Source organism: Callorhinus ursinus, unplaced genomic scaffold, assembly GCF_003265705.2.
Source record: "Callorhinus ursinus isolate GAN/ISIS: 27379988/994484 unplaced genomic scaffold, GSC_fseal_2.0 scaffold12, whole genome shotgun sequence".
Lineage (NCBI taxonomy): Eukaryota > Metazoa > Chordata > Mammalia > Carnivora > Otariidae > Callorhinus > Callorhinus ursinus.
The window spans coordinates 35740910-35765935 of NW_027397074.1; the positions used below are offsets into that span (position 1 = coordinate 35740910).

At 35.0% G+C, this 25026-nt stretch overlaps 1 protein-coding gene across 1 annotated transcript in view; it reads left to right on the forward strand.

Moving 5' to 3' along the window:
* The first annotated feature begins 4591 nt into the window (after window positions 1-4591).
* The window catches only part of LOC141373774 (histone deacetylase 5-like), a 57433-nt gene continuing 36998 nt past the window's right edge, over window positions 4592-25026 (forward strand). The window contains exons 1-2 of the mRNA XM_073898544.1: window positions 4592-4651; window positions 12107-12191. Coding sequence (XP_073754645.1) covers window positions 4592-4651; window positions 12107-12191 — 145 coding nt within the window. The remainder of the gene's footprint in view (window positions 4652-12106; window positions 12192-25026) is intronic.

A 25026-nucleotide genomic window follows, 5' to 3' on the forward strand; every position in this document is an offset into this window, starting at 1 on the left:
GGTTCCAATTAAAGAAAGAAAGCATTTCTTTTCAGTGGTGAAACAAACATGTTGTGACACTCATTTATCTGCCCATTCATTCAGTAGTTTTTTTATTGGACATCTCTTTTTCCCAAAAGTTCTAATACAAGTAACATTAAAAGCAATATAAACAAAATACTTTGGGAATGTAATATAGGGCCTTTTGTTTTTAACTGTGAGGATGAAGGAATATTTTAATAGAGGTAACATTTAACCTTGGTCTTGAATAAAAAAATGAGATTTTGACAAGCTAAAATCAAAGGGAAGGATTTATCTGTTGTAGTAAAAATATATAGATAAAGACATTAAGACTTTTTGGAATTGTGGGTGACTCTGTTTTGGGTTTGTTTTATTTTTGGCAGAGGAAAGGCTACTTTGAATGGAATAAAAGTAAATAATGAGGCTGGATCAGTGGTATGGAATATGATAAGGAATTGGAATTTCTGTGGAAAATATGGAAGACTTGAACAAATAAGCCCCATACTTTGGGGTAAAATAACAATAAAACAGTGTGTAATTTTTGAAAAATGCAGACTCTTATACAAGAAAAAAAGAGTTTCTTAAGCAAATAATCATTAGGCAGCATTTTCCCCTGATTATTAATAAACAAAACAATAGTCTATCAGTGATATGTTGGAGCTGGCTCTCAATGTCAGAGCTAAGTGTATGTATATCTCTACTCAAATCTGAGTTCAGGGACATCACACTGGTATCTTGAAATAGGCCTTGGTGGGAATATTTACAGTGTGGAATTCACCAAATGCTACAAATTACAGCTATTTCTGTTAAACATTTACCAGCACACCACTGCTACATGATGTGAAACAGGTCTTCTTAGCAGAAAAACTGACATTTGGAAAAGAGTATAGTACAATCTTTTTACTAAACAAACAAAAATAAGTAAGGAAAAGCAGTTTAAAAATATGCAAATTAAAGAAGAGAAAATTAAAAAACACATGCAGAGGGAAGAAAACTGAGGATCAAAGGCAGTCAAACAGGAGGACTTACCAAGTATAACTATCAAATTTAAGCTTATTTGAAAAACAAGGTTTTGGCATATAAAATGAATTAAGCTTTCTTTATAAAAGTTAGTATCTAAACTATGGGCATTGTGTTAGGAAACTACACATAAAGCACCGAGCAAACTTCCCTTCAATGTTACTAAAACTTCATTTTAACATACACCTTTCTATATATATAGTATTTCCCTAACTCACCTGTGGTTTGAAATGTTTTCTCATTGCATTGCACATCCATAATCCTACCTCAAGGCTTAAAAATATTGATAGTGTGAATTATCCAACAGATTACATTCATTATCCTCTTTCCAACAGACCACTATGCCTCCTTTTTACATTTAAGTTCATTTTTAATTATTTAGCTAGTTCTTGCTTGGGTGTTTATGCCACAAAGTCCAAACTTGCCATAGTTCAATATCATAGAAACTATGGGGTACTATTTGGATATGATAGTGAATAGAGGCACTTATTCATAGTCTTCCTTCTTCCATTCATTAGCTGATATTTTGTGTCATGGTAGCTTTGTTGTTGTTGTTGTTGTTGTTTAGTATTTACTTATTTTTTTTACAGAAAGAGAGAGAGTCGGGGAGGGGGGAAGGTTTGAGGGAGAGAATCTCCAAGCAGACTCCCCACTGAGCACAGAGCCTGATGCTGGGCTCATCCCACAACCTATGAAATCATGACCTGAGCCAAAACCAAGAGTCAGACACTCAACTGATTGAGCCACCCAGGTGCCCCAGTGTCATGGTAGCCCCAGCAATAAAAAGACCAAATAACCTCAGTAATAATCTCAGATTCTAGCCTGTATGTCCCTCTTTATTTTATTCAAGGATTCCTTCAATATCTCGTGTGGGCTGCGTGGTCATGACTGTACCCTTTGTTTCTTGGTTTTCCTGATACTCTCATAAGACTTGTTAGATTTATATCACTCCTCTTGGCCAGAGATGTTTCTTTATTGCTATGTGATATCACCCTTCATTATCCACATGTAGGTAGGATACGGGCAGACTCAGTCTGAATAATCTCAGTAGTCTGTCAGTGTAGTAACTTGATTACCAATGGAATCCATCCTGATTTACTTTTTTTTTTTTTCCAATCTGTTTGGTCAAGGATTTTAATGACTTCAAATGAATAAGGGATTATTTTGAGAATGACTCATGAATCACAATGTGGATAAAATTATAACCAGATTTACTTAAGCAATCAAACATATACAACTAATTGCAGACATCTCTAGGACAATTAGTTAAATGAAAGTTGAGTTTTAACCACCAATCCCTCCTCACTGGGGAATTGATAATAGTTCATCAGCATGGAAGGTCGGGTCTATATGGTAAACTACTTCCCTTATCCTCTTGGTCTTGATCATCATATTCTTCCAAAGTTCTGCAATATCTTTGATCCTGACAACTGAACCCTTTCTCAATTTTTTCTGTGTTGCTTTGCATGTTATAGTGCATGTTTCAATCCCTTTGTAAATGAATTTGTAGCCTGTATCTAGGAATATAACTTGTTGTTTTTGCTGAAACACTTATAATCTCATTTTTTTTCCTTAAATGCCTGATAGTATAGTAGAATAAATATGGACTCAAGAATCAGACTTAGTTTCCTTATTCCCTTATGTCAGAAAACATATTCTCTTTTTTAAATGTCTTTAATTATAAAGCGTAACATACAGAAAACTGTATAAGGTATGAATGTACAACTCAATGAAATACTACAAATCAAGCACATATATAACCATCAACCAAGTCAAGAAATAAAATAATCTCATCACTTCAGTAGGCCCCATATTTCCTTTCCCAGTTAGTACTCCCTTACTCTTTTCTGAAAGTAACCAATTTTGTTTTCTAACATAATTAATTTACCTATTTTTTAACTTTATATACATGAAATCATACAATATATTATCTCTTTGTATATAACTTCTGTTGCTCAGTATTATGTTTGTGAGATTCATCCATGTTATTACAACCAGCTGTAGTTCATTCATTTGTACTATTATATAGTACTACACTTCATAGAAAGATTAGGAAAATGGGGGCGCCTGTGTGGCTCAGTCAGTTAAGTGGCTGCCTTTGGCTCAAGTCATGTCCCAGGGTCCTGGGATAGAACCCAGCATCAAGCTCCCTGCTCCACGGGAAGCCTGCTTCTCCCTCTCCCACTCCCCCTGCTTGTGTTCTCTCGCTGTGTCTCTCTCTGTCAAATAAATAAATAAAATCTTAAAAAAAAAGAATAGGAAAATGCCATAGTTTATTTGTTTATTGTACTTTTATATTTTATTATTTTTTTATTCTACTTTTAATGAATATAGAGAATTTTTCAGTTTGGGGGCCATTATGTACAATGTTATAACAGACTTCTATATATGTTTCTTGATGCATTTGTACACACATTTCTGTTGACTATATATCTAACAATGGTATTGCTGGGTTGTGGGATTTGCATGTGTTTAGTTGTTGTAGGTAATAACAGACAGTTTTCCATAGTGGTTGTCACAATTCATACTCCTACCAGCAGTATATGACTGTTCTGTTGTTCTGTATATTTCCAACACTTGCTATTGTCAGTCTTTTAATATTTTAGACATTCTTTTGGGTGTGTGATAGTATATTATCATGGTTTTGTCTTCACAAAATGCTAATGAAGTAAAACAGATCTTCATTTACTTTGATTATTTGTATATTCCATTTTTGAAGTACCTATTAAGTCTTTTATTCACTTTCAGATTGTCATTTTTCCTACTGATTTGAGCAGTTCTTTATGTATTGTTGGTTAAATGTGTTGAAATATCTTGTCTAATTATCCTTTTAATCATGTCCTTGATAAATAAAAATAATTTTTAATGTAGTTCAAATCTATCATTTCCGTTATGATTAGTTCTTTTTGTATTCTTTTAAAGTTTTCTTTGTACCCAAAGCCATACAAATATTCTCCTCATTCCTTATGGCTCTGCAGTAGTATCTTTGTCTATACACTCATGGAGATGCTCTTCTATTCCACAGATCTGTTTGTCTGTCTTCTTGACATTATTAGACTGCCTTAACTACTGTGGTTGTATAAGAATTCTTGATATCTGTTAGAACAAATCTCCCACTTATTTTTTGTCTTCAAGGTAGTCTTGGCTACATTTGTCCCTTTTGTGTTTTCATATAAGATTTTAGGATCAGCTTGTACAATTCCACAAAAGACATATAAACGGATTTAGTTTATCAATAAAAGCAAAGATTATCCCATTGTAATAAAAAGTGCTGTTTAAAGGTACACTTTCTGTAATATAATAATAAAGTTTGAATATAAAAAAGCGAAGAAAAAATTAAACTACAGAAATTAACTGAAGGAGAGCTCATGTAGCTATATTAATATCAGATAAAGTGGACTTTAAGACAAAAAAAGGAACTAGAGATAGAAATGCTTCATAGTAGTAAAATATTCTATTAACTGAGAAGATGAGACAATTCAAAAGCTATATATCTAATAACATAGCTTCAAAACATATCAAGCAAAAATTGAAAAAAACAAATGGAAAAATAATCAAAACTCCAATCATAATGACAGATTTTAACACACCTCATCAGAAACTGATTGAGAAAGAAGACAATAAAAAGGAGGTATGTAGATTTAAATATTTTCATAAACTAGCCCTCATTGAAATATATAATGGGCCATACTCAATAACTGCAGAGTATCATTCCTTTCAAGGACTCATAATGTTTTCAAGAACAAACTGTATTTGGGGGGCATAAAGTAAATTTCAATAAATTTCAACTAATTGAATTCATACAGAGTATAACCTCTTACCACAATAAATTAAACCAGAATCAATATTACATAACACAAACAAAGACATTCCATGTTTATGGATTGGAAGACCTGATATTGTTAAAATGACCATACTTCACAGGGATTTCAGTGCAATCCCTATCAAAATCCCACAGAAAGAGAACAAAAATTTTTAATTCATATGAAACTACAAAAGACCACAAGTAAACAAATCAATCTTGAGAAAGAACAAAGCTGGAATCTTCATACCTCCTGATTTCAAAATAGATTATACAGCTTCAGTAATTAAAACAGTATGGCAAAAATGCCATAAAGACAGACTTGTAGACCAAGGGAACAGAATAGAAAGCACATATGTGGTCAGCTGATCTTCAACAAGGGTCCCAATAATACATAATGGAAAAAGGATAGTCTCTTGAACAAATGGTGCTGGGAAAACTGGCTATCCACTTATAAAAGAATGAAACTGGACCTTTATCTTACATCACACACAAAAAAGAACTCAAAATATTAAGATTTAAATGTAAGACCCAAAACTATAAAACTTTTTAAAGAAACCAAGGAAAGTTTCATGACATTGGTCTTGGTAGTGATTTCATGGATATGATACCAAAAGCACTGGCAGCAAAACCAAGAATAAACAAGTAGGACTACATCAAATTAAGAAGCTGTACAGCAAAAGAAACAAGAGAGTGAAAAGGCTTGGGGAAAATATTTGCAAACCATGTATCTGATAAGATGTTTATCTCTACAATATATAAGAACTCTTTAACAGCTCAGTAGTAAAATATACTAATAACCTAATATTAAAATGGGCTAAGAACTTGAACAGAAATTTGTCCAAAGAAGACAGCTAATGGCCACAAAGTATATGAGAAATGCTTAATGTCACCAATCGTTAATAAATGCAAGTCAGAACCACAATGAGATGTCACCTCATATCTGTCAGTATGTCAGCATGACTATTATAAAAAATGCCAAAGATGAGTGTTGGCAAGGATGTGGAAAAATGGGAACCCTTGCATGCTGTTGGTGGGAATGAAAAATGCTCTAGAAAACAGTATACAGGGCCCTCAAAAAATTAAATATGGAACTGCCATATTACACAGAAATCCTACTTTTGGATATTTATCCAAAAGAATCAAGATCATGATCTTGAAGATATAATAGCACTCCCATGATCATTGCAGCACTATTTACCAAGGACAAGATGTGGACACCAGCTAAATGTTCACTGACAGATGAATAATAAGAAAATATGGTATATACATACAATGGTATACTATTCAGCCTTTAAAAGGAAAGAAATTTTGCAATATGTGAAACATGAATGAACCTTGAAGACATTATGCTAAGTGAAATAATCCAGTTGCAGAAAGACAAATACTACATGATTCCACTTACATAGGTATCTAGAATAATCAAATTCATAGCATCCCGAAAATGAAATGGTAGTTGTCAGGGGCTAAAGGGAGAGAGAAATGAGTTACTAATCAATGAGCATGAAGTTTCAATCAAGCAAGATGAATAATTATGCTCTAGTGATCTGCTCTATGACATTATGCCTATAGTCAACAATAATGTACTATACACTTAAAAATTTGTTAAGTGGTTAGATCTTATGTTAAGTGTTCTTGCTACAGTAAAATAAAATAAAAGTAAGATACCAATGATGTAAAATAAAATGAAGTATAAAAACAAAACTGAAAAAATAGTTATTTGAAATAAAATATAATTGGAAAATCTCATTTATTTAGAAATTTCAAAATACAGTATCTCATGAGCCAAAGGAATCATGATGGAAACTAGAAAATATTTTGAGTTGAATGATTATGAAAATATGAAATATTAAAATTTGTGTCATGTATATAAAGGTGAATTTGGGGAAGTATAAAACTTTTAAATGTGTATATTAGAATAGAAAGTTTAAAATTAAAGATAGAAGCATACAACTGAAGAAGTTAAAAAATCAAAGCAATGAATTAAACATGAAGTAAGCAAAAGAGATATAAAAAAAAGAAATAGTGAAATACAAAACAAAAATCATATATGATTTTTAGAAGTCGAAGTTTAGTTCTTTGAAATAATTAACAAAATTGATAGAACTCTAGCAAGACTGATTGACAAACAAAAGTTATGCTTTACCAGTACTCAAAATGAAAAAAGGGGGTCTTAGTACAAATTTTAATGTATTAAAGAAAAATTGTTATGTAAAAAAAAGTTGAAATTTTATTTGAAATGGAAAACTTCTTATAAAAATACAACCTTGCAAAAACCGAATCAGAAAGACAGAAAATTTGAATGGCACTATAATTATTAACAAAATTGAATCTTGAATGCCAAATTTACCAAGAGAAAATACTAGACCCACATAGTTTCATCAGTGAATTCTGTAATTTATACTGTTACAGAGTAAAGGGAGGAGAGATGGGAAGAACACTTCACAGCTGTTTTCTTAAACCAGGATAATATGACATCTGAAACTTAAAAGAACATTATAAGAAAGGTATATAATAGGAAGATCTTGCTCATAAGCATAGCAGTCAAACCACTAAGCAAAATATTAGCCATTCATCAATATCTTAAAAACCCATAACAAAGTTGTATTTAAGCCAGGAATATATTAACTTTCCAAAATAAGGAGCAGCTGGGTGGCCAATGGTTAAGCATCTTCCTTCTGCTCTGGGTCCTAGGATCCAGCCTTCGTTGGGTTCCTTTCTCAACAGGGAGTTTGCTTCTCACTCTGCCTCCCCCTCTCACTTCCTCTCTCTCCCTCTCTCTTTCTCTCAAATGAATAAATAAAATCTTTCTAAAAAATTCCAAAATAAGTAATTATAATTTGCCACATTGAGAGAATGATGAAGAAATATACCATTTCAATAGATGCTTAAAAATCAGTTGATAAATTAAACACCCAATTATGATAACTACTTTTGGCAAACTGGGAATAAAAGGAAAATTTATTAACTTGATAAAGGATATCTGCAAACATTCTACAGTATGCATCAGATTTAAGGGTGAAATATGGGATTTTTCTTTGAAATCAAAAACAAGGCAAAGAAGCTCACTTTTACTGCTTCATTTTAACATTGCACAGCGGTCCTAGACTGTGCAATAGGGTAAGAAAAAAAATAAAGATTGGAGAAGAATAAACAAATCTGTTATTTTTTTACAGATGATATAATTGTGTATGTAGAAAGTCTATACAAAATTATTCATATATACATTACTGGAATTAATAAGTTTTAAAGAAATTGATACTCAATTTCAAAATCATTTGAAGTTCAAAAATCAATTAAAACATCAATTAAAATCAATTATATTGATTTAAAAATGAATTATCACTATTGTTCTTCCTAGTCCCTCACCCTAAACCATACCCTGACTATAGCAGACAACCAAGAGAAGAACCTATTCCACTTAGGTCTCTTAGCTCTGGAGGGCAAAATAAAGGCAACCTCTTCATGTTTTCTTTCAATTAATCTTTCCTTCATTCATTCAACATTTTTAAAATACCCACCCTATCCCAGGCTCTGTCTTTGCCTTTAAATGGCTCACAACAAAGTAGAAAATAATAGACGTGGCTTACTACAATAAAATGTGTAGAGTAAACAAGAATATTTGTGTGGAAAGAAGGCACAGAGGTGGAAGCAAATTGCTCTATCAAAGAATTTTAGAAAAGATGTCACAGAGCGGGCATTGTTTGTGTTGGTCTTTGGATGATTTAGTAAGGTTTCACCAATTCAAATAAGGATAGAGAAAATTGAATTTAGAAGAAACAGAATAAATAAAGGCATAAAAGTGTGAAAATACTTGGCATATTTGGGAAACATAAAAGCTAACAAGAGTAGTTAGTAGATCCTTTGCTTGATTAATGTATACATCTATCCTCATGTACCTATTTGCAAAATCTCTGTTTAGCTTTGTTCTCTTCTGTTCTGAATCATGAAAATAATAAAGTTGATTTTCATGTTTTATGAGTACAGCGTGAGTTTTAAAACTCTTACTCAAAAGCATCTCCAAGGATACCCTTGCCCATTTCTATAAATGCATCTTAGCCAACTAAAATGACTTTTGATTATTTTTTTAAAGATTTATTTATTTATTTGAGAGAGCGAGAATGAGAGATAGAGAGAATACATGAGAGGGGGGAGGGTTAGAGGGAGAAGCAGGCTCCTCGCCGAGCAGAGAGCCCAATGCGGGACTTAATCCCGGGACTCCAGGATCACGACCTGAGCTGAAGGCAGTCACCTAACCTACTGAGCCACCAAGGCGCCCCAGACTTTTGATTATTTAAATGATCTGATTCTAAAGAATATGAAAATTACTTATTTACAACACAATAATAGCCACAATTTTTATGGTGTTTTAAAATAGCTGTACAGTTAGAAATTACATGATATGTAAAACTTAGCAAACATCTGAATACATCAATATGGTATTGCCACTTTGTGTAAAAAATGTAGAAAAATAAATGTCCTTGTCACTGAGTCAGAACATTTCTATAAAGTTCTATAAGTAATGGTTGAATTTAAGCTTTAGATCTAATAAAGCGGGATGAGAACTTCATGTGTCAAGAGGTTGTGTTAAAATTACCTTGTATCTTATTACTCCATTATAATTGTTATTACTTGATGGAAATGCTCAACAAAGATAGCATGATGGGTGTGTGATATTTCCTACATCTGCATCTGCTTTATCTTCCTATAAGTTTTAAATACAAAAGTACTCTGATTTACATAAAATATATCCTTATTTAGCTTTCAATAACTCTTAACTAACATTGATTAGACTCAATAGCCAATGATTTTGCTACGTCTTACTAGCCAAACTAAATACATAACAGCTTTACTGCATATTCTTAATTTTTGCCCCAAATTTAAGAAAAATGACTATTCATTTAATATTGTCATTACAGTTAGTTATTAGATTACTAATAATGACCAATACTTATAAATATTTGTTAAATAGCTGCTTTAATCAGATGTTTTTAGTGCTTTTAATTGTGAATGATTAAATCAACACTAGAAAATACAACTCAGTTCTGTGGTCCTTCTATACAAGGTTTTAATTTTATGAAAACAGACTCTAAATGGCGTTTGCCTTCTTGCCAATTCAGAGTATTACTTATTACCTTCTCTGCAGAGCTACCAAATTAAAAATAAAGAACCTACATTGATAGCTTTCTGAATTCATCTCTGTGTGTATACCCTTAAAATGAAGCAAATTGGGGCAATTTATTAAAGTTTAAATCCTCTAAATGACATTCACCTAAAACATGCAGGGAAATGGTTTGGGAGGTTTAAATTATCAGTGTAATTGCTTTAATTTTCTAGGTTGCTTTATAAGTAGACACAACTTTATCATATCCAACTGACGATTCCAAATTGGATGTTTAGGGTTGTTTGTATTTTTACGCTCAACACCCTAAATCACATTTAAACGTTCTGCATAACCCAGGTCTTAAAAATAGCCCACAAACCTCAATGCAAGAGAGTTTCAGAAGTGAGGTTTTTACATTAATCTTCCTGTAGTTTTCTTTCCAGTAGCCAACACCTTTCAATTTGTCAGCATTTTTACTCTAATGTCTCAGGAAAGATTTTTGAAGAGCTATATGCTGAAATCACCTCGTTCTTTTGTTCTTAGATATTTAAACATTGATGTTTCAAAATGTTTTATTAGTAAAATCTGCCTGATTTCTATTAAAATTTCTTTCACTCTGAGACAGAGTGAAAGGAAAACGTATTTATAAGCAAGGTAGCTCAACCCTATCTAATTCTGGAGTAACTTTTCCAAGTAACCTTCTGCCTATGATTCATTAATTTCTCTGAGTTAAGAGCATGTTACTAGGATAACATATTCTTGAAGATACTATCTGAAATACCAGATTTTTTAAAAATTATTTTAAAAAATTTTAAGAATTTGAGATTACAGCACTGAAGTGTTTTTTCTCACTAAACTGAATTCCAAATAACCTCTTGATGTTTTAAAGGTTTTTCTTTGGCAGCTAAGAAAAACACTCTTGAAAGTTCTATTTCGTGAATTTACCCATGTATAAATATCCCTAAGCTAGTTGGTTATACTATGGCATCTGGAAGAAAGGTGCTATTGTTTTAGATTCCATGATTGAAGTATAGAATAATCAATTCAGAGAGACCCTGGGGGGAAGATTCACTCACATATGCTGTGGAAACTTGGAATTCCTGAGTTCTTAGGTTTTTTTCTTCAGATGAAGAGACATAGATGAGTATGTATTTCAGTATAATGTCTAGTGACATTGGTTCCTTTTCATGCCATATTATAGTTTGACCATCAGTTTGAGACTATTAACTTTACATTTTCTAATAAAACTCCTTTTTTGTTAATACCTTTGTTACTATAACTTTCTTTAATTTCTAGGTCACAGTAGCTAGACAGCTATTCTGTTTGCAAGTGTTCTGGCTCTGCAGTTTCTGGTGCTATACACCAAGCTACATCATCAAGGTATTCTTAGGATGTAGCATCAGATTTAGTTCTGTCAAAACACTCCATAAATTATTTAAAGTTCCTCTTTATTTCTCGGAAAGCAATGTTTGCTAAGCTTGTCCATGAAAAATCAGTATAATTCCAGAAGATCATGATATATTTGCAAGACAGGAATTTGTCCCATGTTTCCACATGGACATCTGCTTAGTTATAAGAACAGTAGAAGTTAAATGAAAATGCACAGTTATTTCCCCTTAAAAATACAGTTATTTAGCTTTGGTTTTATTTGAACATTTTCTCCACCATTTATTTAAAAACAGTTGGATAAGAGCAGCTGTGTCTCATGGCTTTCTATTGTGAAGTGTCCAGAAGTGTAAAGTGGTTGGATGTAAAAAACACTGCAAAAATATGGATAATAGACTGCCCACTTTCTGTCCACTACAACTTCCCTGAGGTTTTGTTTGCAGGGCCCAGCTGCATATACAGACATGATGGAATTTGGTTTGTGAAGAACCTACAAAAATTACACAAATAACTCAGATTTTTAATGAATAATACACAGACATGCACCTGCTTCAGGGACTTCATAGATTAGTTTTGTGACCAATGGAAAAGTCCTTTGGAATTCATGGCTGCAAAACAGAAAATAAAATTGGCTACACTTTTAGAACTACTATCAGCAAAATGAAAATATTAACTAGTTCTTCGAGCAAGCTTTCTTTTTTGTGGGGAGGGGGGTTGTTTCAGTTTTCTTTGCTTCTGTCAGACTTACTATAAAGTCATAATATTCTGCTCATTATTATCTACTGTTCTTGCAGCTGGAGCCACTTGCCGAAGATATTCTCCACCAAACCCCGAATATGAATGCTGTTGTTTCTTTACAGAAGATCATTGAAATTCAAAGTAAGTCTTTAAAGTTTTTTTTAAATTTCTAATCAGGTACAACTAATTAAACTTATATTGAAAATGAAAGCACATGAAAAACATATTTGAGTTTCCAAATATGAGAAACATATTTAGAATTATAATTTGCACATATTATATATTCATACCTAAATGTGTTACTGCCTTGCTCTTACTGTGGCGATCTAAACTTACACTGGTAACTCAGAGGCTCTAGATTTAGAATCTTGTTTTTCTCATATTTTCCAAGTACTTGGATTTTTTTTTCATTACTATCACTAAGTATCTATCCAAAACAATGAAATTAATCTAGAAATTTTTATTATATTGTCTAATCTTAACTAAGGGTAAGTTGTGTCCTAATGATGTTGGAATTCAGCAATCATTTACTGGTTTTAAGTTTGTCAAGAGAGGAAAAAGTTAATGAGAAAGCCTCACTATTAGAAAATACAACTAAAGAAAGCAAGGAAGTCAGAAATTTTACTATCCAGTCCATTCATATTGCTACTACTTTGTGAAGAGTTACTCTTTTTAGATGGTAACACTTACACACACACACACACAATTCAAGCAGGAATTAACATGAACGTTAGCATGAAGGGGAAAACCAAATGGCAAAATTATGTGTGAAGGATCAGGAAAACCCTTAGCTTTGCTATCATCCTATAGAAGCATGTTTTAAACACCACTTAAGAAGCTTCCTGCTAGCTTTCTGAGTCCTTGCCTTTGCTTGCTCAGTAGCAATTTGTAGATATGGGTGTATTTGGAGTTCTGTATGATTCATTCATCTGGTGCTGTGACTATTTACAAATTATGCCATACAGGAGCTCAAAACAATCTCCACTTTACTTAATTTCATTCATGCCTGGTCATAGGTGTCACATAAATATTTATTAACTATATATATCATAACTGGAATAAAGTCCATATTTAAAGATTTTCAGAGAATGGAAATGTAAACATTCAAATACTGGGGACCAAAACCTCTGAAAAAAGACTAAGATAAAGGAACTGACAGATGAAGAAGGGGAGGCTGGAGAAGAATTCATAAGCTTGGGTACAAAATCCTGTCATTACAATAACTGTCTAATTTCCACTGAGAGTAAATTAAGAGGCTCTATTATATGTTATTCCAGATCTCAAGGAAAGGACTCTGAAGTGATCTTTGATAGCCTTCTCATATTCATCTACATCCAATCTAATACCTCCTTCAGGTCATCAATAGTATAAAAATATCTAGTTTTTATACATATTATTCTTTTTTATTCTGAGCATTCTTTTGCCATTATACACAGATTAGTAAAAGTTATTTTTATGTATATTCTGAACATATCGCTTTCAGTAAGCATTCTTGAATACTTATGATATGTTGATGGAAGATAACTTGATCAGTTATCAAGGCACAGAAGTTAAGAAGAATAAGGTAAAGTTCTTGGCATTAAAGAGTTACAATCCAGTGAGTGAGAGACATTTAAATAAATCTTCCAATACGGGGCCATGAGGAGCACTGAGCTCATGGAGAAGGAGCATTCTCTTTCTTAAGTCCCTTTCAGCTGGGTTCGAGAGATACTAGAGTGAGGAAGGCTCAAGGAAGGTTCAAGGAAGGCTTCATGGCAGTGATAGAGCCTGAGCCTGGTCTGAAGGACTGAACAGGGTTTTGGCCAGATGAAGAGTGAATGTTTGGAAGAGAACAACAAAACAAAAGGTCTCAATTTTTACACAGGTGTGAAAAATTCATAGTTTGTACCTTCAGAAACTGTACTGTTGCCTTTTGTATTAGATCTAATTTCCTAGTAACGACTTTCTACTGCATGACTTTTTTCATTTTAGCAAAAATTACATTTTCAAGTGATTTTTGCACTCTGCACTAGCCAAACAAACCTGTTTGACTCTTAAAAAAGACCGTTCTGTCACAACTTGCTGTATGAGAATTCTGCCACTATGGATTGTGGATATTAGTCTTCTGTTCCAAAATTCATTTCATAGTACCCCACACTAACCATTTACCCCATTTAAAATTCCATTTCCTTCTGAACTCCTAGTGAGGATTGCACCCAGCACTTATAAATCCAATACTTCCACAAACTCTCAGCAATAACATGTGGGTTTTAATTAGTAGCATTTTTCTTTAAATTTTTTCTATTATTTGAGTTTTTTGTGTATTTTATAGTCTGTTAGTCTTGGTTCCTTAGTTAGAGGGTAATCATCAGCAGGACAGGAATCACATCTTTTCACCCCTGCAGGTACCTATAGAAAGGGTTGGCAGCAGGGGAGAGGTTTGAAGTGCATAGGAGCCTGGAAATCAAGAGTAGGCAGATTTAAGTATAGGATTTTATCTTCAAGGCCCTAGGGAACCAGAACTTGCATCAAAGGGAGCTTCTGAAGAAGACCTCATTTTTCTTAGTCATAGACATATAATGTAGTAGATGTTGTTGGCTACTCAGCAACAATGCCTTCCTCACTTATACTCAAAAGAAGCCTGGTTTTACTCATGAATCCTTGTCACGGGATACCATGCAACTCAGGGGAAGATGAACTTATGCCCAGCTATAGGGGAGCTGTTCTTAGTCTAAGGCTAAACTAGTCAACCCACTTCACAGTGATTGGTTAAGGAATGAGTACATGACCCAGTTTTGGCCACTGAGAATCAGAGCTGGCTTCATGGGTGTTCGGCCTCTGCAGTCACATAGGCCACACACTTAGAAGAGTTCTGTGCATGGTTTAATGCTCTTACTGTTGCTGTCTTTAAATGTTTATTAAGTTTTGAACAAGGGGCCCACATTTATTTTACACTGGGCCCTGCGAATTATGCAGCCAGCCCTGATAAAATTCAAGGTGGTAGTGATGTGAAAAGGTATTTGCCAAGAAAGGCTGATACTAACATCACCACAGGGTGAAAGCACGAAGGTTGTGGATGAGAAGGAACTGAATGGTGAGTCAAGGGAAAGGGAAAGACAAATACAAGATGAGAGTGATCATTTGGCCTTTGGGACATAGAATAGAATCACTACAGAGAAAGTTGTTTCAGACTTCGGCTTTGACGCTCTGTGGTACATTTTATGTGGTTCTGTGAATTGTGTGTCTTTGGGGCCCATTTAATTGTGTGTCTTTGGGGCCACTCTTCCAGACTACAGAAACAGAAAGGGGTTGCATAAGGTCCATAAAGCAATACAATTAAAGTCAGTGTTTCCGAGTAACAAACTTTATAATGGCTTGAGAAATTAAAATTATGGGCTTCTGGCCTAGCAAACAATTCTAGATTTCCTTACAAACTATAAAATTTTACTCTTACTTTTACTTTTCTCTGTTTTATAACCCAGTCTTCCATTTCAAGTGCTCTTATAGGACTCCAGGCCCTTCACTGGGCTCCGCATTTCCCCTTTGGTGGGGAAAGTAGTCAAAATTCACCACATAATTTGGATCCCAGTGCAAAATGAAAATGTGTGAATGCTTCCATGTTAAAAAATTACCACAATTGAGGAAGGTGACCACAGAGCATTGAACCAAGCATGGGGACTCTTCTGTACATGGGGGACCTTTGCAGCTGCACATGTTGACTTTAAGGTAGCCTTTGTTTAACTGAAGAAACTCCTCTTCGCATATGTCTCTGAGCATCACACAGGTGCCTCCTTTTAACTTTGGGGGATGTTTGAATTTCAGTCTACCTCCTAGTACAGGTTGTGAAGGATTCTTTTGTGCTTCAGTTTGGGACTACAGTATCAGAAAACTGTGTAAATGTTGAGAAGCAGGATTTGTAGCATGTGGGAAACATTCAGGCAAGTTCCTAGATAGCCTTGTCCTGAGGCAGACAGTGAGGTGCTGACAGGCCTTATGTGAATTTCTCTTTGAGAACTGAGCCCCCCAGCTGAGGGTATGCAGGTGCTGGAGGCTGTGATTAGCATTGGCCCTTTGCCTGGCCACATGTATGAGACTATTTGGCAGCAGGACCATCCCTGTTGTCCTATCCTTGTTTATGTTACTGATTTAACTGAGAAGAAAAGACCTTACAAGGCAACACGTCAGGACAACCATTCCTCCTGACAGGTAATAAAGACCCCTCCTGACAGGTCAGGTTCTGGTTTCATCTCAAGATGGTGGATGTATACAAAGATCAGCCATTTTTGAGATGACAAAAGAGATGGTCAAGAAGCTTCATGTTTGCACATGCTGTTCACTCTGCTAACAAGTGTTTTGCCTCATCCCTATAAGTTTTCTAGACTTAGTTCAGATGTTATCTCTTTTGGGAAGCCATGTATCTCTTCATTCTAGATTAGGCACATTTCCTGTGTGTTTTCATAGCAGAGACTGTTTTTGCTGATGTTCTTTGTTTTTAGTCATTGAATCCTTTGCACAGTGTCTGGCACATAGTAGGCATTGTGCAAATGTTTACTGAATGAATGAATCAGCTAATCTGTCAATATTTGCCACATTTTTTTTTCTTAGCCATGTTGATTTTTTTAACTAAGGTAATTATACTCCTTGCCTGGCTAACCCATGCAGACAAGAGATTAAGAAGAATGGGCAAAATATATGCAAGCTCTTTTCTTCTGTCTTCCATAACCCATAATGATGAATCATTTCTAAATTGGAAAGAATATGGATTACTTGTGAGCTACCATTTCTGTCACTAATCTTTGAGATGGCAATTCTCAGAGCTGAAATTAATTGTTGGCTGATGACTGTAATCACCAACAAGTGATGCCAGGTAAGCATCAGCCCAGAGAAGGATAAGTGATCCTCATATGTATGTTTCCTTTCCTAAAACCCATCCTAAGAACTTATAGAGTCCATTGCACTCTTCCTTTCTTTTGCATTGGAAGATAAGAAGCAAGGTTCCCAAATGCCTTTTTTCACACCAGTCCTGGCCCATGATACCATGTTTACTGATTCTGAAGGGAGGAACCATGAAGTGAGTTTTTCATAAAACTTAATTCATGTAGTTTGAAAGACTATAATTTTAAGGTCCAAAACATGTAATGAATGATATTGATATTAATCTGTGAAACCCCAAAATATGAAAACCACAAGTATAGAGCCATGGTTTCCTTTTATTTATTTAAATTTTTAGTAAGAAGGGTACTCTTTTTAAGTGTCAACCAGTTTTCTAGACCGCCTGCATGATAATAGTGATAATCATAGTATCTTTTGATTTGTGGATCAAGAAAAATGTATATGTACACAAGGATTTGAGGATTCTTTAAAAATTTTGCTGCAACCCTCCAGTGGTTTGCAGCTGATAAGTTGAAAAACACTAGTGTAGAGGATTTAAAGATGACAGGAACTTCAATATAATCCTCTCCGCCACTCACAAGCCATGATTAATAAGACACTTAAATTTTCTGAGAAATTTCCAGAGGAATGGCATGGCATATCACCATCCTACTTTACTAAGTTGGATCTACTGTGGCAACAAAATGGGAAATAAGAGTCAGGATTATAAAAAAAAAATGGTTATTTTCCCCCTCGGCCCCCACTCTCATCTTTACTCCAAGGATTCTTCCTTTGTTTAGTGGATTGGGGTCTTCTTAGAGTTTCTTATTATGCCAATCACAGCAAAATGGTTACATGGGCCAGAATGAGGAAGGGACAGTATTTGTCAGGTATATTCTTGTCAAACAACATCCATGTTTCCAGCATATAAAATTTATCAGTATAGCTAAGTCTCTCTATTTCTTAAAACACACATATGTGCATGTACACGCGCACGCGCGCGCGCACACACACACACACACACACACACACACAGTTATTTAGGTCAATGAGAAGTTAATTTGTGGTCTTCTGAATTTACCCAGCTTTTGAGGCCAGTATGAAAAGGGATAGGATTTTCTCATTGCAGGAGAATATACCACGTGACCAGGTAATTGACTGAGGTAGTCAGTTATCCCCCTGGTTCAAGCACTGCAATGAAATAAGAAGTAACATGGGATGCCTGGGTGGCTCCATAGGTTGAGCTTCTGCCTTCGGTTCAGGTCATGAATCCAGGGTCCTGGGATCAAGTTCCACATCGGGCTCCTTGCTCAGTGGAGAGCCTGCTTCTCCTTCTGCCTGCCACTCCCCCTGCTTGTGCGCATGCTCTCTCTCTCTCTCTCACAAATAAATAAAATCTTAAAAAAAAAGAAAAAGAAGTAACAAATGATGTTACAAGCAAACAAAGGCAAGCTAATTTTGTTGATTTCATTTCTACTCTATTTCCAATGGAGATAACTAGTTGGTAAAATAAAATAAACTGTTGATGTACCCACTAAGTGGATAATCAGAGGAGTGCTATTCACGTCTCTTAGTGATTAAGAGATCTAGATAGTAATTAATGAAACAAAGCTATTAAAGTAAGACTTGTTCTAAAGAGACAACCATTGTCTTTTTAAAATTTTTATTGTTATGTTAATCACCATACCATCATTAGTTTTTGATGTAGTGTTCCATGATTCATTGTTTGCGCGTAATACCCAGTGTAATGCCATTCTCAGCCATTTCCTCCCATTAGACTAATACCCTTTATGTACCCCCTTACCAGGGAGAAGGGGCATTTACATCAGACAAATCAGGAGAAAATCCAGATTGTTTCTAAGCTGAAAGGAATATGTATACATCTCTTGTTGTAAGGAAACTGTCCAATATCTTGACCTCATGGGGCTATGCACACCGATTAAAGAGTTGTTCCCCAGACTGCAACATATGCTGCATAAATCATCTTACAACCTTTACTAGCTTCTTGACTCCACACCCAATCCTAAACCACATTCAGTTTTCTTCTCTTTTTGTTCCTTCTTATTTCATTTTGATTTTCTGTCTTTTTTTTCTTATCTCTTTCTCTTTTCCTCTCTCCTCCATCTTCATCCTATTGAGGTCCAGGGAAGAAGAATAAGAGATAACCCACAATGTTGGAAAGGAACTTTTAACTCATAAGGATTTGGGGATTCATTTCAGTCAGAGAAGGAACGTGGTCAAATCTGCATTGCAAAAGATTATTATGTCTGCAGTAAGGACAGGAGATTTAGCATGGCTTATTGTCAGATGTGAGCAGTTTATTTCAGAAGTAGAATTGAGTTGGTATGGTAATTAATTGGCATGGAGGGGATTAATGGATTTCTAGATTTCAGACTTGGACAACTGAGTAGATGGTGGTGTCACTTCCTGTGATAGGTAACAGTGCAGGAAAATAACGGTTTGAAGAGGAAGATGGAAAACATTAGACTTAAAGAAATTTGGGATGCCCAGCCTGCTCAGTCGGTAGAGCATGTGACTCTTGATCGTGGGGTGAGTTTGAACCCCATGTCGGGTGTAGAGTTTACTTAAAAAAAAGAAGAAGAAGAAATTTTGTTAATTAAAATGCTTGAAGTTGGGGGGGGAGGCAGCATCATCCTAAATATCAGTTTTTACTACAGTGAAGTTATTGAGGGATATTAGATTAAATTATTTACACACTGCAAACCCTGTAAGCTGCTAGCAAATAAAAAAGTAACAATTACTGAGTGTTTTCAGTGTGCCAGGTATTGTTCTAAGCACTCTTATTAATATAAATTAACTCATTTAATCTTCTTAACTACCCCATGAAGTAGGTACTATTTTCATTTCCAGTTTACAGCCAAGTAAACTGAGGTACATCTAGGTTAATTAACTTCCCCAAAGTTAGACAGTTAATAAGTGGATAAAGGCAACATCATAAATCAAGCAGTGTAGTTCCAGAGTCTATAGTCTTAACCATTATGTTATTCTATCTCACAAATAAATTCATTCTTTTTGCAATTTTTGTGTATCCTTTTTTCATTTCTTCAAAAAATGACATGTTTAGGAAAAAAATTAATTTAACTGATGATTTGGAGTTTTGGAAGTTCTGGTTAATTGAGGTTTAGTCAGTCAGTTCTAGAAGGGTAGTGCCAAATTACAAGGAGCCATGGAGCTATGAATCTACTTTGGAGCCACTTGTAAACTTGTAAAATACATCTAATCACAGAAAAATGCAAGGATTGGCAGAATTTCAAATTCCTGCCCTTTTGAGTTTAAAACCTTCACTGTTGTCAGGTGTGAGCTGCTATTTGTCATAGATTTTTTGGCTGAGACAGAGGCCTTGACGTTGCAGACCTGGGCCAGGCAGACCTTCATTGAAGAAAAGCAGCATTAAACATTTTCCTACTATTAACCCCATCAACCCTTGCTTGCATCAGAGCCAGATCAAACTTGTACTGTAGGTCTTTGAAAGTTGATTTTGAACTTCTAATTAACCATTCTCTTGAAATTTTGAGATTCTGATTATTGTTTGGTGGAGCACTACTAATACTATAAAGTACCAAAACCAAAAGGAAAATCTGCTATCTGCTTACAGATTTGTCTGGAATTTTTGTTTATTCCAACTGCATCTGTAATCATGATTTTTCTTTCACTCATGTTCTACTAAGGCAAAACTGATCAAACCATGAGAATAAATAAAAACTATGCATGTTTCCAGGACTGAACCTCTTTAAGAATAGGAATGCACTGTAATTATACAGTCAACTGTTAGCACCCAGATGAGCTTCACACATACATTTGATTCCATTCACTGAGATAAGGTGTGTTTAGAAGGTCAAGTTCAGGAAAAGATCATTTGCTAGGTATTTATATATATTATATCTAGTCCTCACACAACTCTGCAATGCATAATTAGCATAATTAGTTTCATCTTGTTCATCAATGAATTGAGGCTTAACAAGTATAGGTCTCTTGTTGAAGGTCTTTCCACAGGTAAGCAGGAAAACCAAGATTTGAATTCTGATATGACTATGCTATCAAAGCCCATTTTCTGTTAAAGCATATGACCTCCTGTTTCTCTTTTCACAGATAAGAACAGAGTTTCACCACATTTCCTATTCCCAGATATCCCAGGATAGACACTAGAGTAGACCTCTCCTAAAATATGAGAGATTCTGCCTCCATTAAAACAGTCTATTTTAATACATTACTAGACTTAGTAGAATGTAAGGGGATAGGAGGAAAAAAGAAATAAGCTGAAATTTAATAGAGTAAGTAGCACAAACAGGGAAGGTATCCCTGGGTCAAATGACAATATCAGTGCATGAGAAAGCCTAAGATCTGCATCATAGTTGGGGATATGAATTTGATGGGTACCAAAGAGGTTTTATCTTGCTCTACTCCTAGTTCTGAAGGAAGCAAGAGTATCCCTAATTTAGACCCCAGTATATGCTGAGATCAAGTTCAACAAAATGAACTCAAATTCAAATTCAAAATTTGAATTCATATGAATTCAAATAAATAAGTATATACTTATTTAAATAAATGGATAAAATCAAGTACACAGGGCACAAGCCACTAGGGAAAGTCAACAGAAAAGAGAAACAAGAGAATAATAAGCCTTATTTGTGGGGTTAAAATGGAGGAAGGGCACTATTTTCAAGTAATGATAACGGATTAAAAATACTCATGTACTTTCACTCCTCCATGGAACTCCACTAAGATAATAAAAAAGAGGGGTTTTGTTCTGTTTTGTTTTGTTTTTCAGACATACACTCATGGGAATAAAGAATGAAAAAGGAAATAATATGAACCTGGAGAGCAGATGACCATCTGTTACTGTCTTAGCAGACCCGGGGGTGGCGGGGGGAAATGTATCCCAAGCCAGTACTGGCAGGCATATCTCTTGCCAGAGAGGGATACATCAGACCCAAATGCCATAGAATTGTCAACCCACACACCTAAGACTCTTCATTTCGTTTATCATTTCTTTTAATTCATTTTCCTTTCTTTTCTCCACTTCTACATCCATCTTGAAAACAATAACACTTAAATTCATTTGCCTTTCAATCTGTCTTAAAAATCTTACCTTTCTAACTTAACCAATCTAATAAAATCTCAACCCTGGATATATTCTACAGAGAACTTTCTCCAACACGGGACCTAAATAAACACGTCTGCTCATGATTGTCCTGCATCATAGCAGTTTGGCTTCCTGTAAATTTATGATCACCAAATTCAAATGGACCCATTGTAATCCTGCTGTTTCTCAGGTCAACTTGCTCTACCTTTCAAACTTCTCTGTCCTCAAACCTCTATGCATGTTACCTTTACCTCCCCTCTTAATCTCAGCAACAAACCTTAAACTCTAGCTACCAAACTGCTATTTTTGAACTGTTCATTGCCATCAACATTTAAGCACCCTAAAATACCCCTCATCTTAAGAAAACAAAAGGAAACTCCAGCTACCTCATTCCTTCAGTTTACCACCCATTTCTCGTCAACCCTTTCGGAACAAAGTCTTGGAAATTGTTTCTGTTTAGTCATCCCCATTTTCTTAGCTCCAATCCCTGTCAGAACCTTTGTAGTCTGGTTTCACTCTGACCCATGGTCACCAGTGGCCTTTCTGCTGCCAGATTTAAAAAGGTGATTTTTTTAAACTTTTAATTTTGAAATGATTTTAGATTTAGAGAAAAGTTGCAAGTATAATACAGAGTTCTCATATGACCTTTATCCAGCTTCCCTGAATGTTGACATCTTGTATAACCTTAGCACAATTACAGAAACTAAGGAATTAACAGTAATACAGTTCTATTAACTAAACTGTAGACTCTCTTTGGAGTCCACCACGTTTTCACTAATTTCCTTGTTCTATTCTAGGATTCAGTCTATGATTGACCCATTACATTTAGTTGTTGTATCTCAGTCTTCTCACATCTGTCATTTCCTCAGTCTTTCCGTGCCTTTTATGAGCTTGACACTTTGAAGAGTACCGGTTAATTAGTTTGATGAACATCTTTCAGCTTGGTATTCTCTGATGTTTTCTCGTGAGTAAAGTGAGGATGTGCGTTTTGGACAAGATTACCACAGCAGTGATGCAGTTGCTTAGTGCTTCAGATCTGCGGTACATAATGTTAATATGTCCTATTTTTGGTGAGATTAACCTTGATCACTTGATTATGGAGCTCTCTAATGTGATGTTACCATGTTTCCCTTTGGAATTAATAAATATGTTGGAAAGATAGTTTGCAATTATGCAAATATCCTGTTTTTTTTTTCCCAACCTTTTGTCCACTAATTTTAGCAGCCATCAGTGGATCTTACCTGCAAAAATTATTACTCTGGTATTCCAATGCTGATTTTCTATTTTCCTTACTCCTTAGAAGTTATTATTTAGGAATTATCTGTAATGAGGAACTGTCCTTTTTCTTTCCATTATTAGTTTTGTTGCACAGGTTATTTTGGCTTTGGTCATTGGGAGCTCTTTCAGGCTGGCTCCTCTGTCCTTTTGACGTGGTCTGTCTTCTTGTGAGCACTTTCTTAGTTTCTGGAATCATAAAATGTTCCAAGTTCACCTTGGTTTTTCCCTACCTGTATTAGTCTGGATCCTCCAGACATAATCTATATAGCTAACAATAACTATAACAAATATAAATATAAACAAATACATATTATAAGGCAATAGTTCATGCAGTTGTAATTGAAGCTGAGAATTCCAAAACCTGCATTTGGCAAGCTGGAGACCCAGAAAAGTAGATGGCATGATTCCAGTCCAAGTACAAAGACCCAAGAACTAGGAAAACCAGTGGTTTAACTTCTACTCTGATGCCAAGGACAAAAGGATTGATGTCCCAGCTTGAAGACAGAGAGAGAGAATTCTCCCTTATTCAGGCCTTCAACTTACTGAACGAGGCCCACCCATACTGGGGAAGGCAATTTGCTTTGCTCAGCCTATTGATTCAAGTGTTAGTCTCTTCCAGAAACACCCTCACAGACATACTCAGAATAATGTTTAACCAAATAGTTAAAACAAATGTTTAACTGGGTACTCTGTGGCCCAGTCAAATTGACAATAAAAATTAACCATCACAAGTCCACCTCTTGTCAACTTGGCACCATACACATCTTAAACCATACTTAATCTCCATTTGTAGAAAATAACAAAGTCATAGTTCTGCCTAACATGATACAACTTTCCTGACTACAACTGAAAACACACTAAGCACTTCACCAGGAGAGTAGCTACAGTTTTGAGTGATGTTTGCTCTTCTCAGTATCCCATATCTTAAATACTATGATGTAAAATTAACAATACTTAAATGCTATGAAATAAAGTTGATGCATCTTATGTTATAAGATAGGGGAGAAGGGGACAGAGAAAAACAAAGATACTTGCATACAAATATATTCATAATAAATAAGGAGGAAAAACACTCCTGACAGTTATATTCTTTGTTACTGTAACTTGTCATGTGGCCATAGTTGGTGTTTATAACCACCTTCTTCTATTACCTATTCTGTATTCCCTTTGCCTTCAGGAAGCAACTCAGCTGGTTATGGTTCCTTACCTGGTGGAATGATTCAGACCTTCATTCTTGAATTAGTAGTCCTGCATAGATTGAGTTGTTGTAGTTTTCCATTGACCTCAGTCACAGGGCATAGTGTACTAAAGTATGCCCAAAGGGATCTCCTTGTATTCCACACATTCTCTTCCTTACTTCCATTGTGGAGTAGCAGGCCAATGTTCCTTGATAATCAGGATTAATCATCCCACTCAGCACAGTAATTTCTTTCTTTGCCTATTGATTTGGAAGCATGAGGAGTCCAAAGTGGCAAGGCAGGAGTTTTAACATCCAGTTTAATGGAATCATTGTTGTATCCCTGGTGGAAGCTTTCTTCCCTTTGGAACTAGGACCTTTAGGCTAGCAGAGTGTAAGGTCTCAGGAACAGAAAGTAAAAATGTTGCCAGTGGGTGACTAGGTGTAATATTGAGTGGTGAGACTCCCATTTCCACCCCTTGATTTGTGAACACATGAATCCTGGATATGGGAGAAACAGCACCATACATTGGATGCTGATTAGAGCATATGGATCCTTCTAGAGA